Below are 27,402 nucleotides of genomic sequence, written 5' to 3'. Positions count from 1 at the left end.
TATGTATTATATTTATTATTAAACTTTGAAATGATCAGATTAGTAGGCACACCCTGAATGGCTCCATATAAGTTTTTAATGAACTTCAAGGCATTTGTGTACAACACTTAACACCTTGTGTAAAACATGTGTAGGCTGTTTCTTTTTGTTTTTGTTCTGTGTCAATACAAAACACGTTTTGTAGGCTATTGTAAATAGTGCTGTAAACTCTCCAGGCGCTCAGAACAATAAATCACCCCGGCGTGTTTTTTTAAAGTCTCTTCTCATGTTACGCGCATTCCTCCTCAAACCTCAGCTCAAGTCCACCATCCTCCTGCGACGTGTTGCTGGAGATCAGACCTTTGTTCTCAGAAGTAACTTGTAATGTGACTTTGCGTGCATCTCGTGTGTGCTGTGGCTCAGTTTAACTGCGGTGATATGCGGTGTGTGTTGGGGATGGGAGCACAGGAATGAAGATGATGTGGCGCTGGTCAGATGCTGCGAGACGCATTTAAACTACAAACGGTGCTGTTTGTGATGGTAAGTGTTCTGTTGGGAATGTTTTATTGGTGTGCCAACTCGCTCATACTAGATCGCAGCTCACATTGGGTGTGCTTGAGTTTGCATTGTGCTGTTTGAAGCACGTATACGTCATTGTTTATTAAACACTTCTGATGCGAAGTTTTGACCTGATTGTTTAACTCACAATGCAAACTCGTATGATGATACTTTAAAATGAAATGATATTGCTGTTAGTATCTAAGTGCATTATATAAATGAATTCCCAATTCAGTGGGAGATCAAGGGTTTGCTGCACTAAAGCAATAAAGCAAACTCTGCGTATTAAGATTAGAACTGATATTACCTGCAGAAAAGCACTTGACTATGGATTACACTGAACTGAACCGTCCAAGACTTGTCCGATGATGTGTAGGATTTTTCAGCATAGAGAAATCTGTCATTCAGTCCGGCTCCAGCCCTCCAGTCAGCAGAGACCCCAATAAAACCCAGACTCAGCAGACCCAAACGTCAATGCGTCCTGCCGGTGAAGGGATGCTTACAGTTATCATGCATTGTGTGAGGTTTAGAAAAGCAATGGGAAAGAATGCGTTTGGTATCTCCATCAATTGGTTTAGCTTATTTTATTGACCCATTAAAAAAATCTTGGTAACACTTTACAATAAAGTCGAATCTGTTGACATCACTACGTGCATTTACCAACAATGAGAAATGTAGTTTTTCAGCATTTTTAAATACTTTATAAATATATAAAGTTATTCATGTTCGTCCATGGTGCATTATCTAATGTTAAGGTTTGCGTTTCATTTAAAAAATGTCTTAGCAGCCTAAATGATGAAACACAGATAAACTGAGATTAATAAATGATGTGCTGTTTATTGTTAGTTCATGTAAGCATTTTGTAAACAAATAGGCTACAACCTTATTGTAAAGGGTAAAGTGTGAGTTAACGCACTTTACTGGAATCTAAAAGAAAGAAATGTGTCTCACATTTGGTATTTAACCAGCTATTAAAAAAAAACGTCATCACACTATGATATTTTGTTGTAAATCACTTTGGCACTTTTCACACCAGAAACGTTTGACGCTTGCTGTCAAAGCTGTTTTTTTCTTGTCTGTACATTTGTTTTGAAAGTGTTCTCTATACACTTTCTCAAGTAAACCTTGTAATGGTTTGTTGGCATGGATATTGCATCCAAGTGAAGGATTAAGGATTGTTGACACTATAATGTTAAACATCGACAACCCTTTTGTATGGACAGACACACCTTTTTAAATGGCCAGTGTAAGATTATACAGCAAATGTTAAGATCATTTCCCGTGTTCATTTTAACAGAGCGCTCTAGTGACTGTGATGGGTCTTGCTTCTGTGTCTATATCTTATTTGCTCTGTATGCGACAGCTGCGCGGCTTTTCAAAGAGATTCGAAAATCTAAACCAGGTGTGTAGTAACAGGACGCCTGGAGATATTTTGTGATCCTTAACTGTGCAGATCCTTCAATACAATCCAAGTTTTTCATATTTATGGATTATAACATAACCATGGGAATATGTGGAAAACATTTTTTGGAAAATGCATTTAAGAACGCTGTCATCGTGATTTAATTTGATGTCTTATGTAGCAGATGACTTTCGCAGGTACAAAACTGTGAGATTTCTTATTCGAGCTGTAACATCTGCTAAGTGTGATTCATTGCTGAACATTTTGAATTCACTTGTAAGAAGGGAGCCATGTTTGAAAATACTTCGTACCGCCATCTGCTCTAGAGAACCAGTTTGCCAGTTACTGCTTGGCTGACTCGTTCACTCCTAAGAGAGCAGTATTTCCTACTGAAAGCAGTTAGTATTGTCCCAGATTCCCAAGCAAGCTTTAAAACCATCAGACTTTATTTTTTGTAACATCTGTACGTGTTCAGAATTAGTTAAAGGTGCTATGTGGAAGATTAAAGAGTATCTATTGACAGACATGCAATATAATAAACCGTTTCCCATACAATGCATTTATTTATGTATGGCCACCCAAGTATATTTGGCGTCACATTTTTTATCCTTCCTTGCTAATGACTGTATCTGTGATTGAATAACTAGTGGATAAACAGCGTATGTGTTAATAGTTTTGAGAGGTTGTTATCTGGGAATAACCAACCTGCAAAAATGTCGCGACTGGCCAATCAGAATCAAGCATTCCCAAGGAGCCATGTAATAAGAGGTTTATAAAGACCTTAATGCAGCGTTATGCTTTTATTACCTTAGAATTGGCTATTTATATACACCATGTTCCCCTTGCATGGAGTTCACTGTGTTGTTTCTACAGTGGCCCCTAAACGGTCAAACTGTTCTACAGAGCGCTTTTTGTAAATACAGTATTTCCTTCGGCAAAAAAAACGAAAGTGTGACGATATCTTAGTTCTGTGTCAGCCACCGTAGTTCCTCGCAAGGAAGGGGTGCGGTGGATTGAGCCGTTAGTTGCATTCCGCAACCTCATGCCTCTAAAATACATACACTGGAGCTTTAAAATAAGGAAAATAAAATTCCATCATTCCGTACTTTTAATATAACACCCTCAATTCACAATATAACAGAACACGTGTGTATTTTTCATCAGTGCTTGTGTCACGAGAGTCTGTTATGAGGGTTATGCTGTGTGCTGTGTCTGTCTTCTGATTGTGTATGCGTGTGAATATAAATGAATGCAGCAGAATGTTGTGACACACACATAAACAAGATGACACAGGTGTCAAAAGCATCTGAACCATAACAAAGACACACCACTGATGATACGGTGAGGTAGGACAGACACGGCAGTATGTTGCTGATCTTTCCCTGTAAACCATTCGTATTGCATGCAACGGCAAATATCGCTGATCCTTCTATAATCTATATGGATGAAGGATATTGCTGACCTTTGCACAACGCATAAGAGATCACACATCACACAATGGTTTTTTTTGCTTTGAAAACATACAGTATTATGCTGACAATTGCCATTTTTGTTTAGTCTCAGGTGGTTTCTTTGTGACATAGATATATCTGAATATATGACAAAAATAACGCGATGCATCAATTCTTTCAAATATTCAACAAATAAATTGTCTATTTGTTATATATGGTATGTCCAGAACGGTTTTAGAACTGCCAGCATATATCAATTAAATACAAAGCATGATTTTGCTGTTCACACATTCTTGACTGTGCGCAATGCGGGGAAACAGAATACAGGGGTCTCAACATTACAACTTTTAAATAAATGCTTGATGTAATGCCGTCAGCATATCACGTTTATATGTTTTTTTACATTTGTCTCTAATCAAAATACTTTTGAACATTCATTACAAAATTGTTCACTCGTTGCAATGCACTGATCACTTACCCACAATCCTTTTCTACAGGGATCTCACTGCATCATATGGTATAAATTGACAGGCTGAGAAAGACAGACAGACACGCTGCAGCTGCTAGAGCCCACAGCTCCATCCTGCCCAATTATATCTCAGAACTGAGCGAGTCTTTGTTCTTTGTTGTCATGAAAAGGAAATCATTCACATCTCTATTTCACCCATCATAAACAAACGTTCAGCTGCTAGCAATTTATTTGTTTTCTTTGTCTTTCTCTTGAGAGATAGATGTGGTCAAGTAGTATGACATTTATATACACTCTTGATTTTAAGATAGAATCAATGTAAAGAAGACTTGGCTCATTTAGAAAATAATCCTTTCTGGATGTTAGCTGTCAGCTTTCTCATGCGTATACTGGACCGATGGCCATTCAAGAATGATAAGAATACGACAACAGTATGGGTTCAATATCTTTTGGCATCATTTGTGACAACTTTTTATAATAGTCTTCGGGGTTCCTAAACATAAAACAGTGTTTGCAAAAATGTTGTAAAATACTTCTTGTTTATTATATATGAAAAGAGAGAAGATCATTCCAAATGGCGCTTTTGCATCATATATATGTTAAGGTTTACTGTTTTACTGTAAGTAAATGAACGTACGGCTATGTGTTACCGACATTTTGTATGGTTACAAAATTCACTGACTATTTTCACTTGCATTGAACCCAAAACTTTCCTTTAGCACTGGTTTTCATCTTGTCATGTGTTTAAAGTAGTGTTGAAAAAGCTTTTATCCAAAATGTCCTTTTATGGTGCACGATTTATTGCACACTCACACTCAAATAGCCAGAATGATTAGAAATAACAGTGAAAACGCAGCTGCACTTCCCCATCACCCAAGAACAGCTTAAATATAGCTTTCGGAGAGCAATCTCTCTCAAACATCAACATTGCATAGTTTAGAGTAACAATGAAAGCCCTATTTCGTCCTGCACTTCATTAGAATGTTCATTTCAGATTTAGGCAGAATAACGTAAATCAAATGTGATGTTCATTTTTTCCCATACGTTTCAATACACATTCTTATGAAGAGTTTCATTGGCATTCCTGGTGCAGAGATTCATGATGACTTGAGATAAACGATATCCATACATTAACACCTTAGTGCTGGTAAACTTGCATTCAGAAATGTCATAATGTGGCATGTTTTGACTGCAGACAACACGTTTTTTGTCCTTTGTGTTCTTATTTTCCCCTATTTGTATCTCTAATCACTTATATACTGTTTAAACAATGTTTCATTAAAGCATGCGCGATAGAAGAACTTCTTTAAAACTGTCCTCCTCATGTTCTCAGTCTGTCTCTGTGTTTGCTGTGGTTGGATTGTTGCCTCATGACAGTGCGATGTCTTTGCCATACGTGTTTGTGTTGTTTGTGTTTGTTTGCTTAACACACCATGATGTCAGTATGTTTACTTTTAGCAGGAACACAATCTTAACAGCTTAACACAAGGCAAATCATTTGCAAGGTTTGTCTAAACCAATGAGGCAACAACTTTCAAGTTCAGCCTATTTTTTTATTAACTTTACTTACTGTACAAGTCCTTTTTTATCAGAAATCATTGATATTATAAGAGGCGTATGTTTTGTAGATTTAGCAGGATTTTATTTGGCAAATGATCGGTCTGTATTATGGGTGAGAGACTGACTTAGTTGTGTGTGATTTCCTATAGATTGTTCAGATATAGTGAATTGCTCAGAGGTTTGACTCAATGCTAATACATTGTGTAAGCTTTCAGGATTTATGATATAAAGCTAAACTATTTGCTTCTTTAAAGTCAATGTCAAATGTGTTTTATGAATGTGTCTGAGTACCAGAGCCTGCCCTCGCTATAAGCGAACTAAGCGGAAACTTAGGGCCTCGCCGCCACTAGGGGCCCCCCAAGAGCTGATTAAATTACATCTTTTTTGTGATCTATTCACGACATACATACATTTTCTCACGTTTTTCTGTGGTGAGTGTTTTGTGAAATTACTGACTAAACGCAACGTTGCAATATCAAAATAAATGAGGTGGCCAGTTAAATGAAAGGAGGCGGAGTTAGTGTTTACAAAGCTGAGGAGTGACCAATCATATCAAAGAATACCGAGCTACTGTCACATCTTCAGCTTTTCAGCAAGACGCTTCAGTTTTAAAGTTAACAGAGTGCCGTGCAACACACAACATAGTGTAAGTGACTAGAAAATTGCTATATTTGACAACTGTTTAGTGTTTAATGCTTCTAAATATTGAACATCCGACAGTAGTCACTGACGCATTTAGATGAAAAATATGTAATTTATTTAATTTATCTCTCAATTCAGCATTTTATTTTGGGATAAGGTTAAAAATAATGATTAGCATTAAATTCATTTACAATATGCAAACAACGTAAACACACTAAAGAAAAAAAGTGCTGTGTGGCTTTAAAAATGTGTTTATAAGTCGTGGTTCAAATTAGATAAAGTTATTTTTTAAATAAAATCTTTGCTAATGGTTAAATGCATTGAGCAATAAATTCCACAACCTTTGTATGGTCTTAGCTCAAAATGTAAAGAGACAGTTCACCAAAAATTGGAATTCATAAAATTATCAAATATATTGACAATCACAATACACTTGTAATGCAAGGTTTATGTGTTTTTGTTTTTAAGACGTTCCTACATCCCCAAAACAGCTACAACTAATAGAATTGGGTGCATGCAAATAATCAAACATTGACTATAGTCGATTGTATTGGGAGCACAAGGGGACCCCTAAATAAAATTCTGCTCAGGGCCCTGTAAAGGTGCAGGGTTGAAATGCTCTTTCTCTTGAGGCATACAGCACAATACGGTATAACAAAATGATCTAGATAACAGAACTCACTTTCTCTCTAAATAGACCTCTGTATACTTGAGCCCATTTGACTGAACAACTGCAATGGAAACATGTCCCCCAACAAAAATAGCAAATAAGCACAAGACATGTATTTCAGACACTTATCATGCATTCTTTTTGGTATAAATCAAGCAGGTCTTAACCTGTTGCAGGTCATATTTTAGCACTACTGCTCCACTTTTGAAATTCTCAGCTTGGAGAAACTGCATGCAAGACATTCTTTGACCTAAAGCATAATGAAAGCCTTTCACAGGTGCTGTCTACAAAGTCATAAAAATGTCAGCCAGGAGGGAGAGGTCTCACAGTATTGACAAATTTCTCTCACGTTACACACAGAGGTAGTGAATCATATTTTTGCAAGTACATTCATACATTGTGTTTAATGTATGTAGATATATACATTCTAGGGAAACTAAAGAGAGTAAACAAAATAGGTTATGTTTTGTCACAGGTAACAAACTAACAAAGCTTAACTTAAAAAAAAGCCTAACTGGGTTATTTTCAACCCAACATTGGGTCAAATCCAGCTGTTGTGTTAAATGAACCCGGAAAATTATTATTTTTTTACCCCAAAATGTGTTAAAACAACCGAGCATACAACAGTGTAGTGATTGGTACAATGCTTTCGAATGAGATGTTTTCATACGTCAACAGTCTTTTCAAGCTATACTTGTAGTTGTGTGTAGCATTTCAAGAGAATTGGTACCTCTTCTAACCCCAAATGATAGACTTCACCCATTTTAGCGTAGTCCATAGCCGGGGCAGGACAATTACAGAATGAAACGTAAAACAGGCTAAATACAGCAACTTCCTCCAGATGGTGTTTACTTATTCACATATTTTTTGTAAATTCAAGATCTAAGGGGGTACGAATAAGTGGCTTGCATATCACTTCAAAAGCAAACATGAAGAAATTTTTTGTACAGAGAGTATAAAGCCTATTTTTCAGAGCATTTCTTTACCAGATGCAAGTGATTTTTTATTGCCTTGTGACACTATGGAAATTAAGTACAGTATATTATTATAGCCATTAAACATACAGTATTCTTACACCTCCTTTCCCTCTTTCCACTCTCCCGCTTTTGGATTTTGAAGTTATGCTTTAGTTTTCAACAAATTGCCATTATTTTCAATACATACAGTATATATATGTTTATGATTTTCTTTACTTTATTTCAAATTACTTTTATACCGTTATGTATTCTATGTGCGTTCAACGTTTGTTTTTTCTTGTACATGTGTTTTCATACAATCAAATCAAAAGTATTTTCTTATAATTGATATGTCAATAAAATATTTTCACATTGAATTATGATTTTAGGGACAATGTGCTTCACTTTTAAAAAAAATGAATGGTACTTTAAATTGTACTCAACCATCTAAATAATCGAAATAACCAGTCATTTCTTAAAGCACATTTCTTTATATCGCTTCAGGAGAAATATAGCCCTGACATGTTCTTGACAGATTTTGTGAGATTTAACAATGCTTTGTAAGATGTTGAGTAATGTATAACCAACCATACATCAAAGATTTTGACTCGTCCAATAGAAGCGAGCTGATGTAAATTCTCTGTAAAACTCCCAGCTGTGAAAGATCTCATCTACATTCCACTTTAATGCTGTGTAAGAGTCATAATGGAAATGGAAATGCTTGTGGAAAATCTCTAGCCTCCAGGCCTAATGTAAATCTTAACCACATATGGAAAACAGTGAGACTAATCTCAAGCATATTTAACATCACAAGCTCCGATTGGAATAGTTTTGATAAAGAAAGTTTTGAAACGACTTGCTTGCAGTTGAAATTGTACTCTGCTATGTGTCTGACAGGCTTCAAGACTGTGGATAAAACTCACACTGAAACGCTGTTCTGTGGTGGCCTTCCTGTCTCTCTTCACTCTGTCTGTGGCGATGATATACACCCTTCCTCCCTTCCCATCTGACAGGAGCAACGTGGGCCCCCGCAATAACAAACCCAGCCGGCTGGTGGGGAGGCGTTCTCTGACACCTCATCTTCCATTACACAGCAGAGCCAGGAGTAACCCTGAAGTGAAGGATTCCACCAAACGTCTCTTGATGGTCAACCATCAGCAACTATCAATTTCTTCTGGGAAAACAGCAGAGGAAATTGTTTATCTATCAACCAAAAAGCCTCTGAGGTCACGCAAGCAACAAAGAGTTTTAGATGACATAAACAAACATTCATTTAGTGCCAAAAGAGCACAAGCCATTAATGCAGTCAATAGTAGAGCGCCAAACATCCATCTTCTCCGCTCCAGACATGACCCAGCATTGCCTCAGTCTGCCATTATGCAAAGCCTCCACCCAAAAAACATGAAACGCAGGCAAAAATTCACACCAGATGGGGCCAACGTGAAGAAGCTCAGGGGGCATTTCACTCACAAACAGCAGGTGCTAAAACTGAAACAGACGCCTGGAGAGAAAAGGTCACACGAAAGACTATCAGAACCTCATTCTGGAGCGGGAAATCGGGGTGGGGTTGCAGCAGGGGCCGGCATGAGAGAGTCTACTGACTGGTGTGAGACTGTACCTGATGAGGCTGTCATTGAAGACTGGAACCAGACCAAAGCTGAATCTCTGCCCTGGCTCAGTGAGGACGATGTGAAAAAGATGAGGCTTCTCACCGTGGGCACCGTGATGAGTAAAGACAGACTTTCAGGCCACGGACAAGTGCTTCGGGTTGGATTAAATGACACAAGTGACATTTTTGCTCCCGCTGGGGCCGATCATATCCAACGCTGCCAGACAGGAAGCTGTGCTCTCATCAAACGCCCCGGTGACTGGTTTGAAGTGTTTGCCTTTCACCTGGACAGAGTTCTGGGGCTCAATCGGAGCCTGCCCGCGGTTTCGAGGACGTTTCATAGTGATATTTTACCGTACAGGTACGCCAATGGGTCTCCCAGACCTGTCGTGTGGTGGGATCCCAGCATCCAGCATCTGTCTGATGCCGACAATGACCAGAATTCATTCTCGCTCACCTGGCCACAATATCAGACTTTACTGCAGAGCAGATGTGGGTCTCGGGTGCCTTTAAATTTCACAAACTGTGTGGGGGTGCATCACTCAGAATGGGGACGACTGGCATTGTTTGACTTCCTGTTGCAGGTAAGTGGTGTTGTAATGTAACAATGTAAAAATACTTGCAGTGTTTTTGGAAGCATCTGTAGTTTATTATAGACTATAGAATTATGATCTAACAGTGTACTGTATAGGTAAAATGAGGGTATATCAAGAGTAAAACAGAAAATGTTATGTGCAGTAGAACCTATAAACCTTATATTGACTATTGTTGTTGCTGTTAAACCCCCTTTTTGAGTCAAAATGTCAAGTACTGCCAAGTACCTCCTTTTTAGCTTAGACATTTTTCATCTTAGAGTTGAGGTATAAACTTTCTGTGCAAAAATCGCTAAAATATTATTTTCTACTGCTTCTTAGTGTCATGCCAAACTCACACCTTTTTTATTTACAACTCACACTTCGTTTTCCTATCTTCTTCTTCTGAACATAGGTAACGCGGATAAAAAAGCTTTGTTATGAACTGGTTTATGTGATAGAAAGAGTGAAAAAGTTTTTGTGTTTGATTTTTATACCAATAATGTATTAATACTTGCACTAATCTGATAGCCTTAAGTAGATTAATCCAGTACATGCTTACATTTTTTATGCACACATGTTATTTGGATCATCCACACTGACTTAACATTTATTTACATTAGTCATAGGTGTGGGGTGGTCTTCACACACAGGCCCAATCAGATTGCAGCATCCCAATGTGTAATAGCAATCCTATTCTCTCTAGTCTCTAGTTTTTAACACTGAAATTTTCAGGACACTCTTCAGTAAAATATTCGACCTTCTATTGTTACCTGTTTTTCTTTACTGAGTAGCTCTATTTGTACAACAAAATAAATAAATATATTCTGTATTCTGTTTACAAACTCTGTTTAAGCATTACAAAACCCCATCCTCGATTAAAAATCAGGCTGAATCAAGCATGAAATAATCTGTGAGATGTAGTTTTGTGCCCTCATTCATGTGCATGTGCAATTGCATCTGTTCATGAATTTCATGTGTGGATTTGCGATAATAATATGTGTGTGTGAGTATACTTTCAACGCGCCGATGAATAATACATTACATCTCGGAAGAAAAGTCAATAGTTGAAAGATGGCCAACAGCTAATAGCTTTGTATTGATTCGATGGAATTGCTTACTGGGACCCTTAGACACTTGTTCCTATCTATTCATTTAGCACCTCTGATGGCACTGATGTGAAACCTCACACCCATGAGCACACAGAACAGTGTGAAGGACACACTCACTGCCTCCTGTGCGCAACTCTGAAATCTACATGAGAATATTGTCGCCTTCTGAGAACCTCGGATGTCCAAATGTCCAAACTTTTGTTACATTTATTTTTGGCCTTTTTACCTTTATTTTATACAGGACATATTTTATACAGGTCTAGGAGAGCACAGCTAAGTGGGGGTTGGGCCGGGAAAGAACTTCATGCCCGAACTCGGGTCGCCCAAAGCGCTACAAGTCCACACGTCCACAGGCTCCGACATGATACAACTTTTAACATTTAACAATCTGAGCAGGTTAATAAATATCATTGGGTGTCAGTGCGACACACTTTGTCATATAACAGCAATTAAAGGGATTTTTTTCTGTTAAATATAAACTTAATAGCCGTTTATGCATACAGTATTTCATCTGTAGCATAGTGATTGGTTTGATTGAATGAGCATTTAGTTTGGGACGCCTTTTGAAGTTAATTGGGCGCTTGTTAGGCCAGTTTCTGAGGTTGTATGCAAACCAAGAATAAATCCCAGAGAAAGCTATCTGTAAGTATTCTCATTCATCTCTATGGCAGCAGCTCGGCTGATGTGTCAACCCTCAGGTGTGTGTGGCCTGCATCCAGCCCTCTTTACTCCCGGGCACTCGGTCCGGGCACAAAAAACTGATGCCATAAATGCCATGTGACTAATCGCTTTAGAGCCCCAGGAAAGTCATGTCCTGACAGCACTGATTGTACCACAAAAATGTGCACGGCCCCAAAAACCTTGCATGAGCCGTGACATCAACAGACATGATGTTCAAGAAAATGTATGAATAAAGTTAAACATTCAAGTTCACTTCATGCTTTTCCGAGCCCTTCAAAAATCAAACACTGGTAAAACCATATCATAATATATTAAAATGGGATTTGCCTGCAATTTTTCTTTTCATTTGTAATAATAATAATAATAATACATTTTATTTTAGTACAAAGTAGTTTGTAGACACCTTTTAATAGCAATACATTTTATCAACCAGTCCTTTTCCCTCACACGATTTAGATCTGATTAAAATGTATCATCATCGTGCAGAGTACAAATACTGAACCAATAAAATGCAGTTTTGACAATACAACACACTGTAAAAAACGTACAATTCTGGCAATTGGGGCGCCTGAAAAAACGTAAAACGACATTTTTGTAATTATTTTAGACATTTTGTATTATTTTAATATGTAAACTTGCAGTTTATTTCTGTATTTTATCATTTTCAACACATTTAAAAAACACATGAAAATTCTGTAAAATAAAACAGAAATTCCATGAAATTACAGTTTTTAACAATGCGTTAAAACGCAAGGTTGTGGGTTCGGGATAGCAGATACCTATGTATAAATGTATTGGATAATGCAATGTAAGTCGCTTTGGATAAAAGCGTCTGCCAAATGCCTAAATGTAAATGTTAATGGTAAACCGTGCTAATCAGCTGTAAATATTAACAAATATTCCAGTAAGAACCTGTATAAACACTACCCAACCTATTGGCAATGATGATTCCCTAGTTGACGTAAGGTCACGTGGTTCAGAATACAATATGCAGGGGCTGTGAGGTGGAAATATCTTCAGCGGAAATGCATTCACTGTGGTTCTCTGGCAGGGCTGGGTAAAAAACATTACATAACCAGAGCCTAAGGTTATCACAGAGCTGGCAGCGTGAGGAGAGAGAGGGCCGATTCGAGTCGGATGTGCTGGAGGAACATGATGTGTGTTGATGACTGTCTCCTGCTGATAGCGCTGACTGACAGCAGCTGTCACAGACACTGAACGTTAAAAATATTTTTCTCATAGACACGATCAGCATATAAACAAGCTTCTGCCGCATCCTTTCCGCAGGCATTTTCTATAATAGTGTACACTTTGAATTCAGTCACTAATAAGCTCGCATTCAGACTTGGCATTCAAACATGCTTCATATAATGGTCAGAGACCAGCATTGGGTCTTCTTCGGATGCTTGTCCAAAATCATATTTCAGACAGAACTTCAACTATCATCAGTGGATAAAGAGAGCTGTTCTGAAATCAGTTCATCTCATAGTGTGAAATACAGCAGTGATGTGTGAGTCGGTGTTCAAAAGCAATGTGAGATATGAGCTGGTACCCAGAGCACCACAGGGTCACATCTTTCACCTTAACTCCAAACTCACCGTCTCACTACACACAGGAACCCAACAACATTTGTAAAAGTAAACCACAGTATTCCACAGCTTGACTTGGGTTGGGGTCAAAATTGAACATTTGACTTTGTGCTGTCAACTGTATGCGTTTCTCGATTAACTGATACAAAGTAATGTTTATTTACGGATGTATATGAATTATTTAGCTTTCTACTATAGTAAATATATAACAAATATGTTTTATAGGTAAATGACAGACTGGACCGGTACTGTTGTGGATTCAAACCAGATCCCTCAGAGCTGTGTGTGGAAAACCTTCTGCATGTCAAATGTGGAAACCCAAAGGACTTGAATCTGGTGCACATCCTGGTAAATCTGCTTATATTTTTCAAAAAATAATATAGTGTCTATCAGACAGTAAAAGCAGTACTTCGAATCCAAGGGGTGAACTTACCATTTCTAACATATTTACCATATGAAACCGTTAACCAAAAATGAAAATTCTGTCTTCGTGTACACCCTCCAGTTGTTGCAAATTCGTATACATTTGTTTGTTCTGATGAACACAGAGAAATATATTTGGAAGAATGCTTATGACATTGACCACCAGTAGAAAAAATGGCTAGTCCTACTATGGGAGTCAATGGTGGCCAAGAACTGTGTGCTTACCCGCAATCTTTCAGATATCTTTCTCTGTGTTCATCAGAACAAGGAAATGTATACAGATTTGGAACAACTCAAGGGTGACAGAATATTCAGTTTCAGGTGAACTGTTTCTTTAAGAGTGAGAGAAACACAGAATGTAAATTGTGAAGATGATTAATCTTGTTTTTAGACCACACCGGGTTACCATGCATACGTAATGACACTATGGATTTATTGACTTGAAGCAGTTGTCATGTTCAATAAAGATACATTGACTGACATCACAGCAAGGTCACGCGGATAGGATAAGTTTACAACCAGGAGAGTGAGGTACCAACTTACTTTGATTACGCGGGTAGCTTTCTAATATCAGAAGTAATATCTTTCCAACAGCTCTTGAAATCAACGTGAGGTTTGAGGTCCCATTCAAACTGAGTTAAAAACCCAAGTCAATTACGTGAGGCGGCCAAAATCGAGTCGAGTCGATGGGAGCTCTTAGATTGGTCCTGCAGTCATTATCTGATAGTGTTTTGGAGAAATGGAGCTCCAGTGTGGTTTTGGTTTGGGTTTTTAGAGTCAGTCTGCAAAAGTCATCTGTTTTAATAACACTTGCCCGCAAGAACATTCCACAGAAATCTCTCTTTCTCTCTATCTATGTAACAGCAGAGCCCTCTGCAACCCGTCTAATTCACACAAGATGTGTATTTTGTTAATCCTGACCCGTGAAATTAACCTGAAGCATATTGTGTGCCCGTCTGACCTTCTGTCAGGCCAGATATTGCAGTCACCATCTTCTTATAAAATCTGCAACCTCATCAACTTTTCATCGTCCTACTCCTGAGACTCTGGAAAAACCTGGAGTGGTAAAGATGTACGTGAATTTTGTAATGGATATTCAATTTTAGAGTCCCAAAAAACTAAATGACCTTCCAAAGAAGCCATGGGTGGTGGTCACACACAATGGGGTTGTGTTAGGAGTCCTCTGCGACTGCACAGCTGGACTAGGCTTGAATCGTCTATCTGGGATTCGGGATCTTTAGGAATATGATCAAATGGCTTCCTCTGCTTTCCACCACCTGTTCCGGCATCCTGGCACACAGCAGCTGTCCATCATGTTGAAATGGTAAAGTCTATACAGCCGGGTTTTAAATTATTGTTTGACAACTGTCAATACCAATGCTACAGCCGCCCTAGCGTTCTCCTGAATGCCTCCCAAAATGGCCGAGTTCAGATTGCTTGACGTCAACCTCCGGAGCTCTATATTTTATGTCACTGTCTTCAATCAAAACGACCTTACGTTCAGTTTATTAAAAGCAATTGAAAACTTAAAGAAATTAGTGTATGCATTTGTTTTTAAGTGCCATTTGGTTTGATATTATCCACAATATGCTGTATATAAACTAACTAACCTTCATCCATAGGTTCGTAAAACAGAACCATCCAGACTGGTCTTTATTGACAATGCAGGCAGACCTTATCAAGCACAAGACAACCTTAACTTCAGACTAGTTGAAGGTATTGAGGAGTAAGTATTCAAAGTTTTGAACACGTTTTTGTTACCAACCTGATCATTTCAATCCTGCCATTCATTCAAGATGTTTGTTTCCTCTAGTCTTGTGTGACAGGATCGTGGCAGCCCTGGTTCTTGTGCTTCATGTGTGTCATTTGCATGACAACTAAATGAGAAAAAATTGAAACCACTACTTTACATGCTACTGTAAGCATGCATGCAATACAAGCCCCGCCCTGGCTACTTTTGATTGGTCTGCTGTTCTGAAACTGACATTGATGAGCTGCTCTGTGACAAAAAGATGAAATTCTGACAAATTCGCTGCGTCCGAAATCGCATACTATGTCCGTACCTACTGATTTAAATGGAGTACCTACCTATCGACCGTTAAAACAGTACGTTCTATATAGTACGTGTGGGAGTAGTATGAATAGATTTGGACGTACTGCATCCGCCATGTTTTATTGTCATGTGACCCGTCTGCTCTTTGACCTATGACGTATTAGCATCAACCTGTGCCTTGGCGTTGGTACAAACATGATTTATTCACGAGAAATCTGTACTTACTAACATTTAAAAAACTGACACCTTGAAGTTCTCGGTTATTTTTATAACAGTCAAATTTTGAAATTTGACCGTAGCTCAGCTCCCGTTGCATCATGGGAAAGAGCAGTGTCCATCTGATCCACACTAACAAATCAGTTGACCAGTGGTCTCCAACGTGGCGCCCGTGGGCACCTGGTAGCCCGCATGAACTCTGTAAGGTGCCCGCTAAACACAGGGCTCACAAATTATGATCAAGACAGTTCACAAATCTGTGACTATACCGATCAGCCAAGTGCTACATCATCATGAAAGGTTATTATTAGCAAGTGTTATAAGCTTTAATATCTGACAGAAAACTGAATTTGGTTCTGTGAGCGTAAAAATAAGGCATCAGATGTTTAAAGTTCGAATGTATGTTATCAACATGTAGCCCTCTAGAGGATTTTAGATATTTTGGTAGCCCTCACTTACAAAAAGGTTGGAGACCCCTGCAGTAGACCATCCAGGTATTTCTCGCCTACTGTTTTGTGCATACTGAGGTTTCCGACATAGTACTCGTGACTCATACTAATTTTCGCCTACTATATAGTCTGGAAGTAGCCGATTTCGGATGCACGGACTGTGATAAAAACACAACGTTCATGCTCTTGATTAGATACAGGCTGACTGCTTAAGATCGTCTGTCTAGTCGTGCATGTCCATATAGAAAAACATGCTTTTTGTAAGCCAGAATAAATTTGTCATACAAAGGATTACTTGACCTCTATTTGATAAAAATCGATTTGTGGATTGACAGGTTTCCGGAGCGGGCCGTTTCTGTGCTGCTATCAGGATGTCTGGAAAAGATGCTTCTGCGGTCTCTGTCTTTGGATCGGGAATTCTGGGTGAGCAGAGGAGGCCTGTCTGGACTTCAACCTCTAATCCGCCACGTGGAGCAAAGAGCCAAGGCCCTGCTGCAGCATATACGCGAGAAGAAACTGAGACTTAGCAGAGACCTTTGAAATGAATCAGTTACTGAAGGTCTGTGGAAATCCATTGCTTCCATTGATTTAAAATTGCACAAATGTATTTCTGTGTGTGTGTGTGCGTGTGTGTGTGTGTGGTTTTGAAAGTCAAGACAATTAAACAAGACGGCTAAAATGAGCGGAGGCAGTGAGTGTTCATGGATTTTTGAGTCTGTTTCACTAATCAGGGTTGACAATCCTTGAACTGTGATTAACTTATGAGATGCTCTCAACATCTGAGAAAAGAGATTCCAGATGGTCATTTGCAAAGCATGACTCATGGTGGGGCTTATTACTGTGAAGAGGCTTCAGACGTGATGCGATATCCAGACGTGATGTGATAAGTCACATGACGACAAGCAATTTGTCTGCTGGTATTACGACATGATATCACAGCCAAAGAGAAGGTTTGTTGTGTAATTTACAGCTACCTGTATGTGGACCAGGATTTTGGACCAATAAGAATCCAGTAAAAATGTCTTTCTTCAGTCAAACACAAATCATTTTATATTAAAATGCTGTCATATTCTTTTTTTATATCATGTTGTTATTTCTATAATCGAATTGGTGAAGCATCAAAAAGCACATCCATCCATCATTAAATGAATTAAATTACTCAGTGGGTTAAAAACTGCCTTCTAAAGAGAAAACAATTCATGTTTTGTGCTTATTTATTGAAACTTAAACAGACCAAATATGGCAGATCATCAATAATGCAAAATCGCATTGGTTCACATGTCTCATGACAATTTGTCACATGCGTGTTTTGTCATCAGTGGTGGAGCAAGAGTTTTATAACGGGGTGGCCAAGGCTTCACTTTACCACTCAACTGTAGTTTTGCCAGTAACTTACTGTAGATTAACTATTTTGTTTCAAACATAAACATACCTAGTTCTTATATTTTCTGTCATGAAACAAGACTAGATATCTTAGGTCACATTTGTTCTGTTATGTAAATATATCTTAATTTAGGAAATTTCAAATATTTTGACTAAAAAACGAGACAAAAATGCTTAGCAAGAATGTCATTTTTTGCAGTGTTGCTGTGCTAATGCCAGTCTGTTCTTTCTCACTTTGAATCTCAAAAGTCAATGCGTTTAAATTTTGCTTAAAGTAAAGTTTAACTCGAATTGAAAACAGTAGGCCTACTAATAGGAATTTTATTAAATCTACAGTAAGTTACTGGCAAACCTGCTGCAAAACTACAGCAAAGTTTTACAGTGTACAGGTTAAAATGTTAAAACGTTGTTAACTAAACTACGTTTCTTGGTTGTGACCGATCTCACTTGTTTCGTGCATGGAAGTCTTTATTTGAAATTAATTACAAAGGTTTGGAACATTAGATACTTTGATTGTTTATTGTATGCTGAAATAAAACCTGCTGGTTTAATAACTTTGTAACAGTTTATTCATTTTGTAGAAAGTAATGTTTCAATCAAATCACTCTGTTTAATAATAGACATGGTTGGCTTTATTTCTTGGGAGAACACAATTAAAATCTTAATCATGCAAAGCTATCCATCAGATTTCAATTGCTAAATTTAAATGAAAAGAGACTTTTGTAGCAGATTGTAGAGTGGCTATACCAATCCCATCTGCTCATGAGATGATCTTGTCACTTTCTATAAATCAAACACTGATCACACGTTTGAAGATTGTGTTCATGCCGAGGAAAGAAGAAAGAAATGAATGATATCAGCGAAACATTAAATCTCAATTTCATCCCGTTTGAAATCCCACAAGCTTCATTTTCAGTTGCCTGATGTGAGCCAGAAACACCCGGCTGTGTTCTGCATCCAATTTCACTTCAAAGTACTTTTTTTAGGACAGGAATTTGCAGAATAACCGAGGTTTGTAACCCCTAAAGACAGCAACTTTGACTTGCATGAATACTGAATGCCCTGGTACCCTTAAAAAAGCAATGAGGTGGTTTTATATATATCAAATTATAGGATGCTCAGGCGGGAGGGATTCGGTGACATTCAATATAAATGGTGTCAGATCAGCAGTACTCTTGAGATTGTCTGGTACACATCGCTCTCTTGAGGTCACGTGAAAGCATCTCAGTCGGGTTGAGGTCAGAACTCTGACTGTGCCGCTCCAGAAGGCAATATTTTCTTCTGTTAAAGTCATTCTTGTCTTGTTGTTCATTTGTGCTTTGGGTCATTGCCCTGGTGCCTCGCCCTACTTATGCCAAGCCTCAGTTGGTGGACAAGAGGCTGTACATTCTCCAGCAAAATGTCCAAACAAACGGGGGAATTCATTTTTTCCTGTATCCAAACCATGATGCCCTCACCTCTGTTGGTTTTATTGAAGGTGCTGTGAAACACAAAGGGGCTCTTTTTAAACTTCAGACAGCATTGGGTTTTTTAAAATGTGTTTTGGTGTGTCTAATATCGTGTTCCAGATTTTGTTTTGATGGAGACATTAGGATTCACGAGCACTGGTATCAGACAACCATCCATCCGTCCATCTATTCTCTGAAACTGCTTATTCTCTTCAAGGACATTCTAGCTTGTGAATAACAATATCCAGATGTGTCCAGTGTTGACTGCAGAAGAATGCGGGTCAGAATCATAAAGGTCTTCAGAAAAGCAAATTATATTTTCTGTGTATGGTTTTGCTATGAACTGTTGGTAACACTTTATAATAGGGTTTCATATTTACGCAGGAACTAATGCAGAACAAATGGTTAGTGCCGCATTAACACTGTAGGCATTACTGATAACTAATAAGGAAGAAAGATTAACTAACCAGTAGGTAACATCATACCGATGTTTAAAGTACACAACAGTTAGTTACTTATTTCTTATTTAATAGTCAATAATAACAACTAAAAACAGCTGCTAAAAATATTTTTTTCAATTAAACTAGATATATTTAATCTTGATTACTATTAAAAACGCAATTTTAACCTATTTTGTTTACTTTCAGTAAACTTCATTATTTTATATCACTAAACCATTGTCCTCATCGAGATTTTATTTTTCATTTCAATCATATCAATGAAATAAATCTAATGAATCTTTATTCTTTTTTCTGTTTTATTTATTTTAAAGAAAGACCATATGTACAGTACAAACATACAGTATCTGTTTACTTTTTTATTTTCTCATTGCTGGATCAAATAATACTGTTACTTTAAATAATATAATTGCTTTCCTATGTTTAACTAACCAATCAAATTACCCAAAAAAAGGCAACTCGTGATCCACCTTTCAAAATCACTACTCTGTATTTTGTCATTTATAAAAAAGTGCAACTTGAGCTCCTTATCTGACAAGGTCACGATAACAAAAGGTGAAATATAAGACTAAAGCTCTCTCACCATTGGACATTAGTGGACAGTCATAATGTTTGAACAGAGAGCATGCTGGGTGGGTTCTCAGAATACTCTCTGAGCGACTCACGGGTTACCTTTCGGACTGCATCTATTAGAGGAAAAAGATTTTAATGAATCCCAAACTGAGGGAGTGATTCAAGTAAACATAATGAGAGAGAGAAACAGAAAAGACTGAGAAGACAATTATCCAGATGAAGGTTTGCTCCTTTCTAAACCCTTTGCTGACAAGCGAGTGTACCGTGCGTTCTAACCCCCCGGGCCTGGAAAAAACCTTGATCCATGCCTCACACAGAGAACAGACAACTGTGTTTCTGCACGTTTCGATAGCTTGTGAGGGCCATTGTTGTCCTACAGGGATAGTTCATTCAAAAATTTAATTTACTCAAGTTCATGTCATTTCATACCGGTATAAGTTAGTTTGTTCCGATAAACACAAAGAAAGATATTTGGAAGAATGTTGCATGACCACTCGAACATTTTCAAAATAGGTATTATTTTAAGTAGAGTAATTGAATCTTTTGAGTTTATTAACTTTCCGTGCGAAATTGTTGTCCTTACTTTATTAAACGTAGTAAGGTCAACAAACTTATTCAAAATAAGTTATATTCACTTAAATTTATTAGTAAGATCATCCGTTAGATTTTACAGTGTGGTCATTTTCATGTCATAGTCATGTCATAGTGATTGATGCCCGAGTGATTGATGCCCGAGAACTCATAAATTCTTCAAAATATGTTATTATGTGTTCAACAGAACCAAAGATACAATATTTTTTCCTACTATGGTAGTGGATGATGTCCCAGAACTGAACATGGCTCACATTCTTCCACATATCTTTCTCTGCGTTCATTGGAACGAAGACATTTATAAAGTTTTGAAACAACCTTCGGGTGAGTAAATGATCACAGATTTTTAATTTTTTGGATCAACTATCCCTTTAACGTGTGTCAGAAGGCATATTGCAGTATTACCCAGACTGCCTTTGCGCCCTCATAATACAATATGAAGAGTGGTTGTTATTGCATTTGCTAGAGCCAACATCACTTTATGACCGCTCATGTTTAGGGTAAGGATTTGCAAAAAGCTTCTGATTCTGAAGGACATAAATGATACCGCGGATTGTTGGATAGGTTTTTGTTCATTTCTGCTCCTAGAGACTCACCACCCCACAGAGAGCAGCTTCAACCTTAATCTAACAGTTAATCCAAACATTGATCATCTAAACTGTTAAATCTGCTCTGATTTTCATCTCTGCAGGACAGTGGGTCTGTATTAGCACGAAAACTGGTTTTAAGGTTTTAACATTAACCACCAAGGACAACATAATAGTGGCTTGACACATTGGCACTGTGATGTCATTGTTTGAGAATGGATGATGTGTAGCTCACGCAAAAAAACTTAAAGTTCTCAATGCGCAATAACCAATAAGCATTTCAACATTCGATTGGTTAGTAGTTTTGAAAGAGAATTTTGACATCTTTGTCTTCAGAAGACATTAATGCACCATTGATGGCTATGTGCTTTTTGGATACTCTGATTTTCATTCATCAAAGTGTTTGTGCTATAGGAAAGGATTTTATATAGGGAGAGGAAACAATAAACAAATTGTAATTTTTGAGTGAACTATTCCTCTGAAGGGTTTTGTTTTTTGTCCCTGCGCTAGAACCCAAAGTCCTTCCAGCGATAAAAAAGCGATTGAATAAAAGAAAAATAATGTATTCTTATGCTTTACATGCACAGGATTGAGAATGACTTTGGATTGCTGGGCAAAAACATGTTGTTTTCATAAGCAGTGCAAGCCCATTAAGTGCTAGACTCACTGCTCTCTGGAAAGAATTAACTAACTCTTCTTTATTTGCCAACTTGGAGGCAAAACGCAGTGCCGAACATCAACCATTGCCCAGGCAAAAATCGTTCCAGTTTTTTTACACAATCATACTTTTATACATTATTAAATCTTATTTATATATGAACAATAAATTATGTAATATGATATTTGTAATGCATTTAAATACTCAACAGTATTTATATGGACGGTTCATTTCCATGCACTGCTCAGTGCATCAGAACCTTTCTTAAAGTGACGGTGACCCAAACATACAAATCCTGTCATCATTTACTCAACCTCTTTTCGTTTCAAACCTGTATGACTTTCTTCCGCAGAACACAAAAGAAGATATTTTGAAGAATGTTGTTTACTGGCCCCCATCCGATTGCATTGGTTTTGTGTCCATACAATAGAAATCAATGGGTGCCAGCGCAGTTCGGTTACCAACTTTCTTCAAAATATAAATGATGACATTTTTGGCTGAACTATCGCATTAAGCTTAAAGACAGTAGGACAGTTTTGCTAACCAACAGTTCTGCAGAATAGGCACGCAGTGTTCTGATTGGTTCCTGCTAAACACACGAGTAAGCTGTCTCTGTGGTGTCCACTTTCCTTGTTGCTGGTGATTTATTCAAGACACCGTTATCCTATTAACCCTCGTCTGGAGAAACATTTAGCACAGACAGCTGTAGACAGACAACCAGGGTACTGTTCAGGGTACCCTCAAATTTCCGAACACAGCGTAGAAACCTTATTTCATGAAAATGCAGAATATAAACAGCGCCAATTTATTTAGACCACCTCCAAATGTAAGGTTTATGCCACAGCTGCAGTTACCAAAATCATTTTGATGTTTCTGTAACGGTTACCAGTGTAACGGTTACCACGGCTCTGCCGTGCTATTAAAACACTGCTCTGTTTGTTTGAGCAAGCTGATAAAGACATGATGGCTCAAGCAACGTGGATGTTACAAACTGCCGCCTTCAAATAGTTTGATTCAACCACTTCACTCGGATAAGCCAGGACTTATAGTTAATGGCTGTTTAGAGACATACTGTACAAAGACTATATTGCAGGGGTATGAATAAGATCCAGTTCCTGTCTAAGAAACGATGCTGTCTTCTCGAGAGCTCTACCCTCTAGTGAGTCTCTGTGATGCAAATGAGAGTCCTTTAGGTCCTCACCTTAGAGTGTTGCCATGACAATAAGCAGCCAGCTTCCGGCTCCCTCTCTGGGTTATTGTAACGGAGCGATTGGCAGATCGTTGTCTCAGGTGTACAGATGTAACGGTACAGTAGAGAGTGCCATTCCTCTGCTTTCCTTCCACAGCTCAATAAATGTTTACACGGATGTGGATTGCAAAGATTATGTAGAGGATATGTGAGAAAGCTAAAATTAAGAGACCCCTCCCATTTTGCATTCAATCTGCATTTCTACATGTTCTGTCTGTTGGTCATTCCATAATGTCTAATGAACTCCAGCAAAGCAAACCACAGCAGTAACAAAGGTAGCCAGCAGCAATGAACAATGTGATTAAACGTAAGGGTTATTCCGTCAAATATTGTCTTAAAGCTTGTACGTGTTTAATTTTCCACAAATAAATGCAAAACAATATGTCAGGAGTCTTGAAAGTAGTTCGCAAAATGAAACAAAAATTATTTTACCAAAACACATACCTATAAAATAGTACGTTCAGAAAAAAGAGCTTTTCCAGAGTCTATCTCAAAGTGTCCAAACTGTGTAAACTAAAACGTAACAATTATTTTAGAAATCGCATATTGTATTGTGTTTTGAAGATAACATACTGCCTGACTAGGCAGCAGTAAAAGAGATGGTTCGCCCAAAAATGAAAATTCAGACTTAACTCATCCTCTTGTCATTTGTTTGGACAGAAAACATTTCTCAAAATACCTTCTTTTGTGTTCCACAGAAGAAAAAGTCATGGTTACACTATTACGTACACAAATTATTCATTAACAACTTGCGTATTAACATGAATATTGAGTTTGTATCAGTGTGTATAAAGCACATACTAATGCCTTATTCCAGGTGGATGCTGCATATTGGTGGTGGTTGAGGAGCCTTCCCTCCTTCAATGTAAAGCGCTTTAAGAGCCTAGAAAAACTCTATATAAATGTAATGAATTATTATTATTCTGGATTACCTTATTCTACATCCCTTAATCCTAACAGTTAATAGTTTATAGTTAGTAAAATATTTAATGTATTTATACATATAAGAAATGTACAAACCAAAATGAGTGAAATCAATCTTTTGTATTCATAGGCTATATTGTGTGTGTTTGCACTGCAGTGTTTTCTGAACACTAAATCTATGATGTTTAGCGATGCTTTATTTCCATTACACTTAAAACGCAAACTTGCAAACTGCAACCAAAACTGCCCTGAGTTAAAAGTGTGAAAAGAGAATTGCAACCGTTGAAGTCATCGAAACCAAATCCGACTTGAAAGCCGTGAGCTTCACCTTCTCCCACTCTTATCTTCAAATGGGTTACTCCTGAAAACAAAGATCCAATTAAAGAGTTACATCTCCTTTTGAAAGAAAGAAGAACGCTGCCAATGCATTGTAATGTGCACATAAGAAATCTCCACGGATGAATAATTGAATGAAAATCTGTCATCCTTTACTCACCCTCAGTTTGTTTCAAACCTGTTTAAATGTCTTTGTTCTATTGAACACAGAGAAAGATATTTGGAAGAATGTTAGCAAATTTCAGTGTTTTGAATTGCAGGCATCATCCACTACCATACCATGTTCTGTTGAACACATGAGATATTTTGAAGAATTTAGGAAAACATCGAGTTCTCCACCTTTGACAACCATTTAACTCGGTAGTCAATGACTGAAAATGACTAACATTCTTCCAATTACTTTAATTTATATAGGTATGAAATCACATGACCGTGATGAAATTATGAAGGAAATCCATTTTTGGATGAACTATCCCTTTAAGCATTATTATCCCTAAGGAGGTCAGATAAATATGCGTTTCGCCAACACACTGTTATTTCAACAAATGCTGTTTTTTCTGTGCAACCTCAAAAATTACAAGGCAAATTATCCACTGTTTTTCAGGTGTCCTCCTTAGAAATCTAATGGATGCTGTATTGTAACGCTGCATTTATTTTGACCTTTACTGCACACTGTTACTCAAGTTCATTTTTTGTTGCCCCTGACGCACCTACATTATGGATTAAAACCCCTTTGCTAAAGCAATCTGATGTGAGAAATTAAATCAATAAGAAAACCCAGTGATCGCAGCCTAACAAGATTCTCTTATTCCACGAGGAGATAGCAACCTTGCCATGCTTCCAACATGTATAGAAAAGCAGTGAACTGTAAACATGAAGCTGTATTCCATGCCCATAAGACAATCATATAATATAATAACTACAGGGGTGTATGTTTACTTTGTATCTGGAATTTCTTCAGAACCACTACAATGCACCGCAACACTCTCTCTCTCTTTTGTTGCTATACAGCAGTGTATACCCTTATGTGAAACCTTGAACTGACACTGCCCTACATGGATATGTTCAGCATATATTATCAGACTCACTATTCTTTGAAGTACCATTCTGCAGCATCCAGCTCTCTGGATCGCCATCAGGATTATAGGGCAAAAAGCAGAGGATATACAATATGAGGTCTGCTGTCCTCCAGCATACAGAAGTCTCATAAAAAACATCATCACACATTTTATCTTTGAAGTTGCGATCGTTTCTTCCGTATTCTGACACATTTCTGAGTGAAAAGGAATTTCTAAGGAGGAAATTAGTGGGCGTGGCTTGCGTTTTTCACCGCGAATTGATTGGATGTGTAAAAACAGCTGTTGCATTGATTTTTAAATGAAACTGGCAGCAGACCGACAGCTGAAGGGGAGGAGTTAACGGATGCTCCGGTCAAGCCGTCTAATTTATGTCATTTGAGATGGATAGTCATTTCAGGGCAGAAGTGCATTTTCAGATTTTAAATAAAAGATTATTAGGGTACATGAATTCGATTGATGAATTGAAGAAAATTACCCACATTGATGAGCTATTTGCTATAGACGCCGCAATATTTAATTAAAAAATAAGAATCGTCATTTTAATTTCACTGGGACTTTAAATTATGTCATTTGTCGAAGCAAAAAAAGTAGTGGGTTAAAAGCTATGCATTAAATCTAAAATGCATGTTTTAAACATTAGAACTCGTGTGAGGTTTCTCAGCAACAGAAGTCGTCATAGTTGGATAAACTTCTAAAGCGGTGAATGGGAGACTACCACAAATATATTTTTTGCATATTAATCTGCTTGAAAAGCAAAATAAAAACGTAAAAATTGTGTTTTCACTACTTTCAACAAAACGAAAAATAATAGTCTGATAATGGCTGTCAAAAGAAAGAATGGTCAAATTTACTGTGACTTCCAAAGATGCTGTAAAAGAAACACCATTGGCTTTGAACATTTTTGTCATTTGATGCATACGATATACTATACAAAGTATAGTGTTATAAACGTACAATATATATATATATATATATATATATACAATATATTTGTCATATATATATACACTCACCTAAAGGATTATTAGGAGCACCTGTTCAATTTCTCATTAATGCAGTTATCTAATCAACCAATCACATGGCAGTTGCTTCAATGCATTTACGGGTGTGGTCCTGGTCAAGACAATCTCCTGAACTCCAAACTGAATGTCAGAATGAGAAAGAAATGTGATTTAAGCAATTTTTAGCGGGGCATGGTTGTTGGTGCCAGACGGGCCGGTCTGAGTATTTCACAATCTGCTCAGTTACTAGGATTTTCACGCACAAACATTTCTAGGGTTTACAAAGAATGGTGTGAAAAGGGAAAAACATCCAGTATGGGGGCAGTCCTGTGTGTGAAAATGCCTTGTTGATGCTAGAGGTCAGAGGAGAATGGGTCGACTGATTCAAGCTGATAGAAGAGCAACTTTGAAATATCCACTCGTTACAACTGAGTGGATGCAGCAAAGCATTTGTGAAGCCACAACACGCACAACCTTGAGGCAGATGGGCTACAACAGCACCGGGTACCACTCATCTCCACTACAAATAGGAAAAAGAGGCTACAATTTGCACGAGCTCGGCAATATTGGACAGTTGAAGACTGGAAAAATGTTGCCTTGTCTGATGAGTCTCGATTTCTGTTGAGACATTCAGATGGTAGAGTCAGAATTTGGTGTAAACAGAATGAGAACATGGATCCATCATGCCTCCTTACCACTGTGCAGGCTGCTGGTGGTGGTGTAA

At 37.8% G+C, this 27,402-nt stretch overlaps 1 protein-coding gene across 1 annotated transcript; it reads left to right on the top strand.

The window, feature by feature from the left end:
• The first annotated feature begins 265 nt into the window (after positions 1 to 265).
• gask1a (golgi associated kinase 1A) lies at positions 266 to 18,323 on the top strand. Its single transcript, XM_079468897.1, has 5 exons — positions 266 to 519; positions 8,585 to 9,880; positions 13,476 to 13,598; positions 15,296 to 15,399; positions 16,727 to 18,323. The coding sequence occupies exons 1-5, from the start codon at positions 475 to 477 to the stop codon at positions 16,929 to 16,931; spliced, it is 1,773 nt and encodes a 590-aa protein (XP_079325023.1). The 5' UTR covers positions 266 to 474; the 3' UTR covers positions 16,932 to 18,323.
• The last annotated feature ends 9,079 nt before the right edge of the window (positions 18,324 to 27,402 follow it).

This window comes from Barbatula barbatula (assembly GCF_947034865.1).
Source record: "Barbatula barbatula genome assembly, chromosome: 12".
NCBI classification, from domain to species: domain Eukaryota; kingdom Metazoa; phylum Chordata; class Actinopteri; order Cypriniformes; family Nemacheilidae; genus Barbatula; species Barbatula barbatula.
The sequence above is the reverse complement of the archived record's forward strand: the minus strand, read 5'-3'. Positions and strand labels throughout refer to the sequence as shown.

What these genes read in the sequence shown, in the direction of transcription:
- gask1a (XM_079468897.1), top strand. Translation starts at nt 475, where the DNA reads ATGCTGCGAGACGCATTTAAACTACAAACGGTGCTGTTTGTGATG. An exon ending in TGAATCTGGTGCACATCCTG is followed by an intron (nt 13,599 to 15,295) that starts GTAAATCTGCTT and finishes CTTCATCCATAG; the next exon opens with GTTCGTAAAACAGAACCATC. An exon ending in CTAGTTGAAGGTATTGAGGA is followed by an intron (nt 15,400 to 16,726) that starts GTAAGTATTCAA and finishes GTGGATTGACAG; the next exon opens with GTTTCCGGAGCGGGCCGTTT.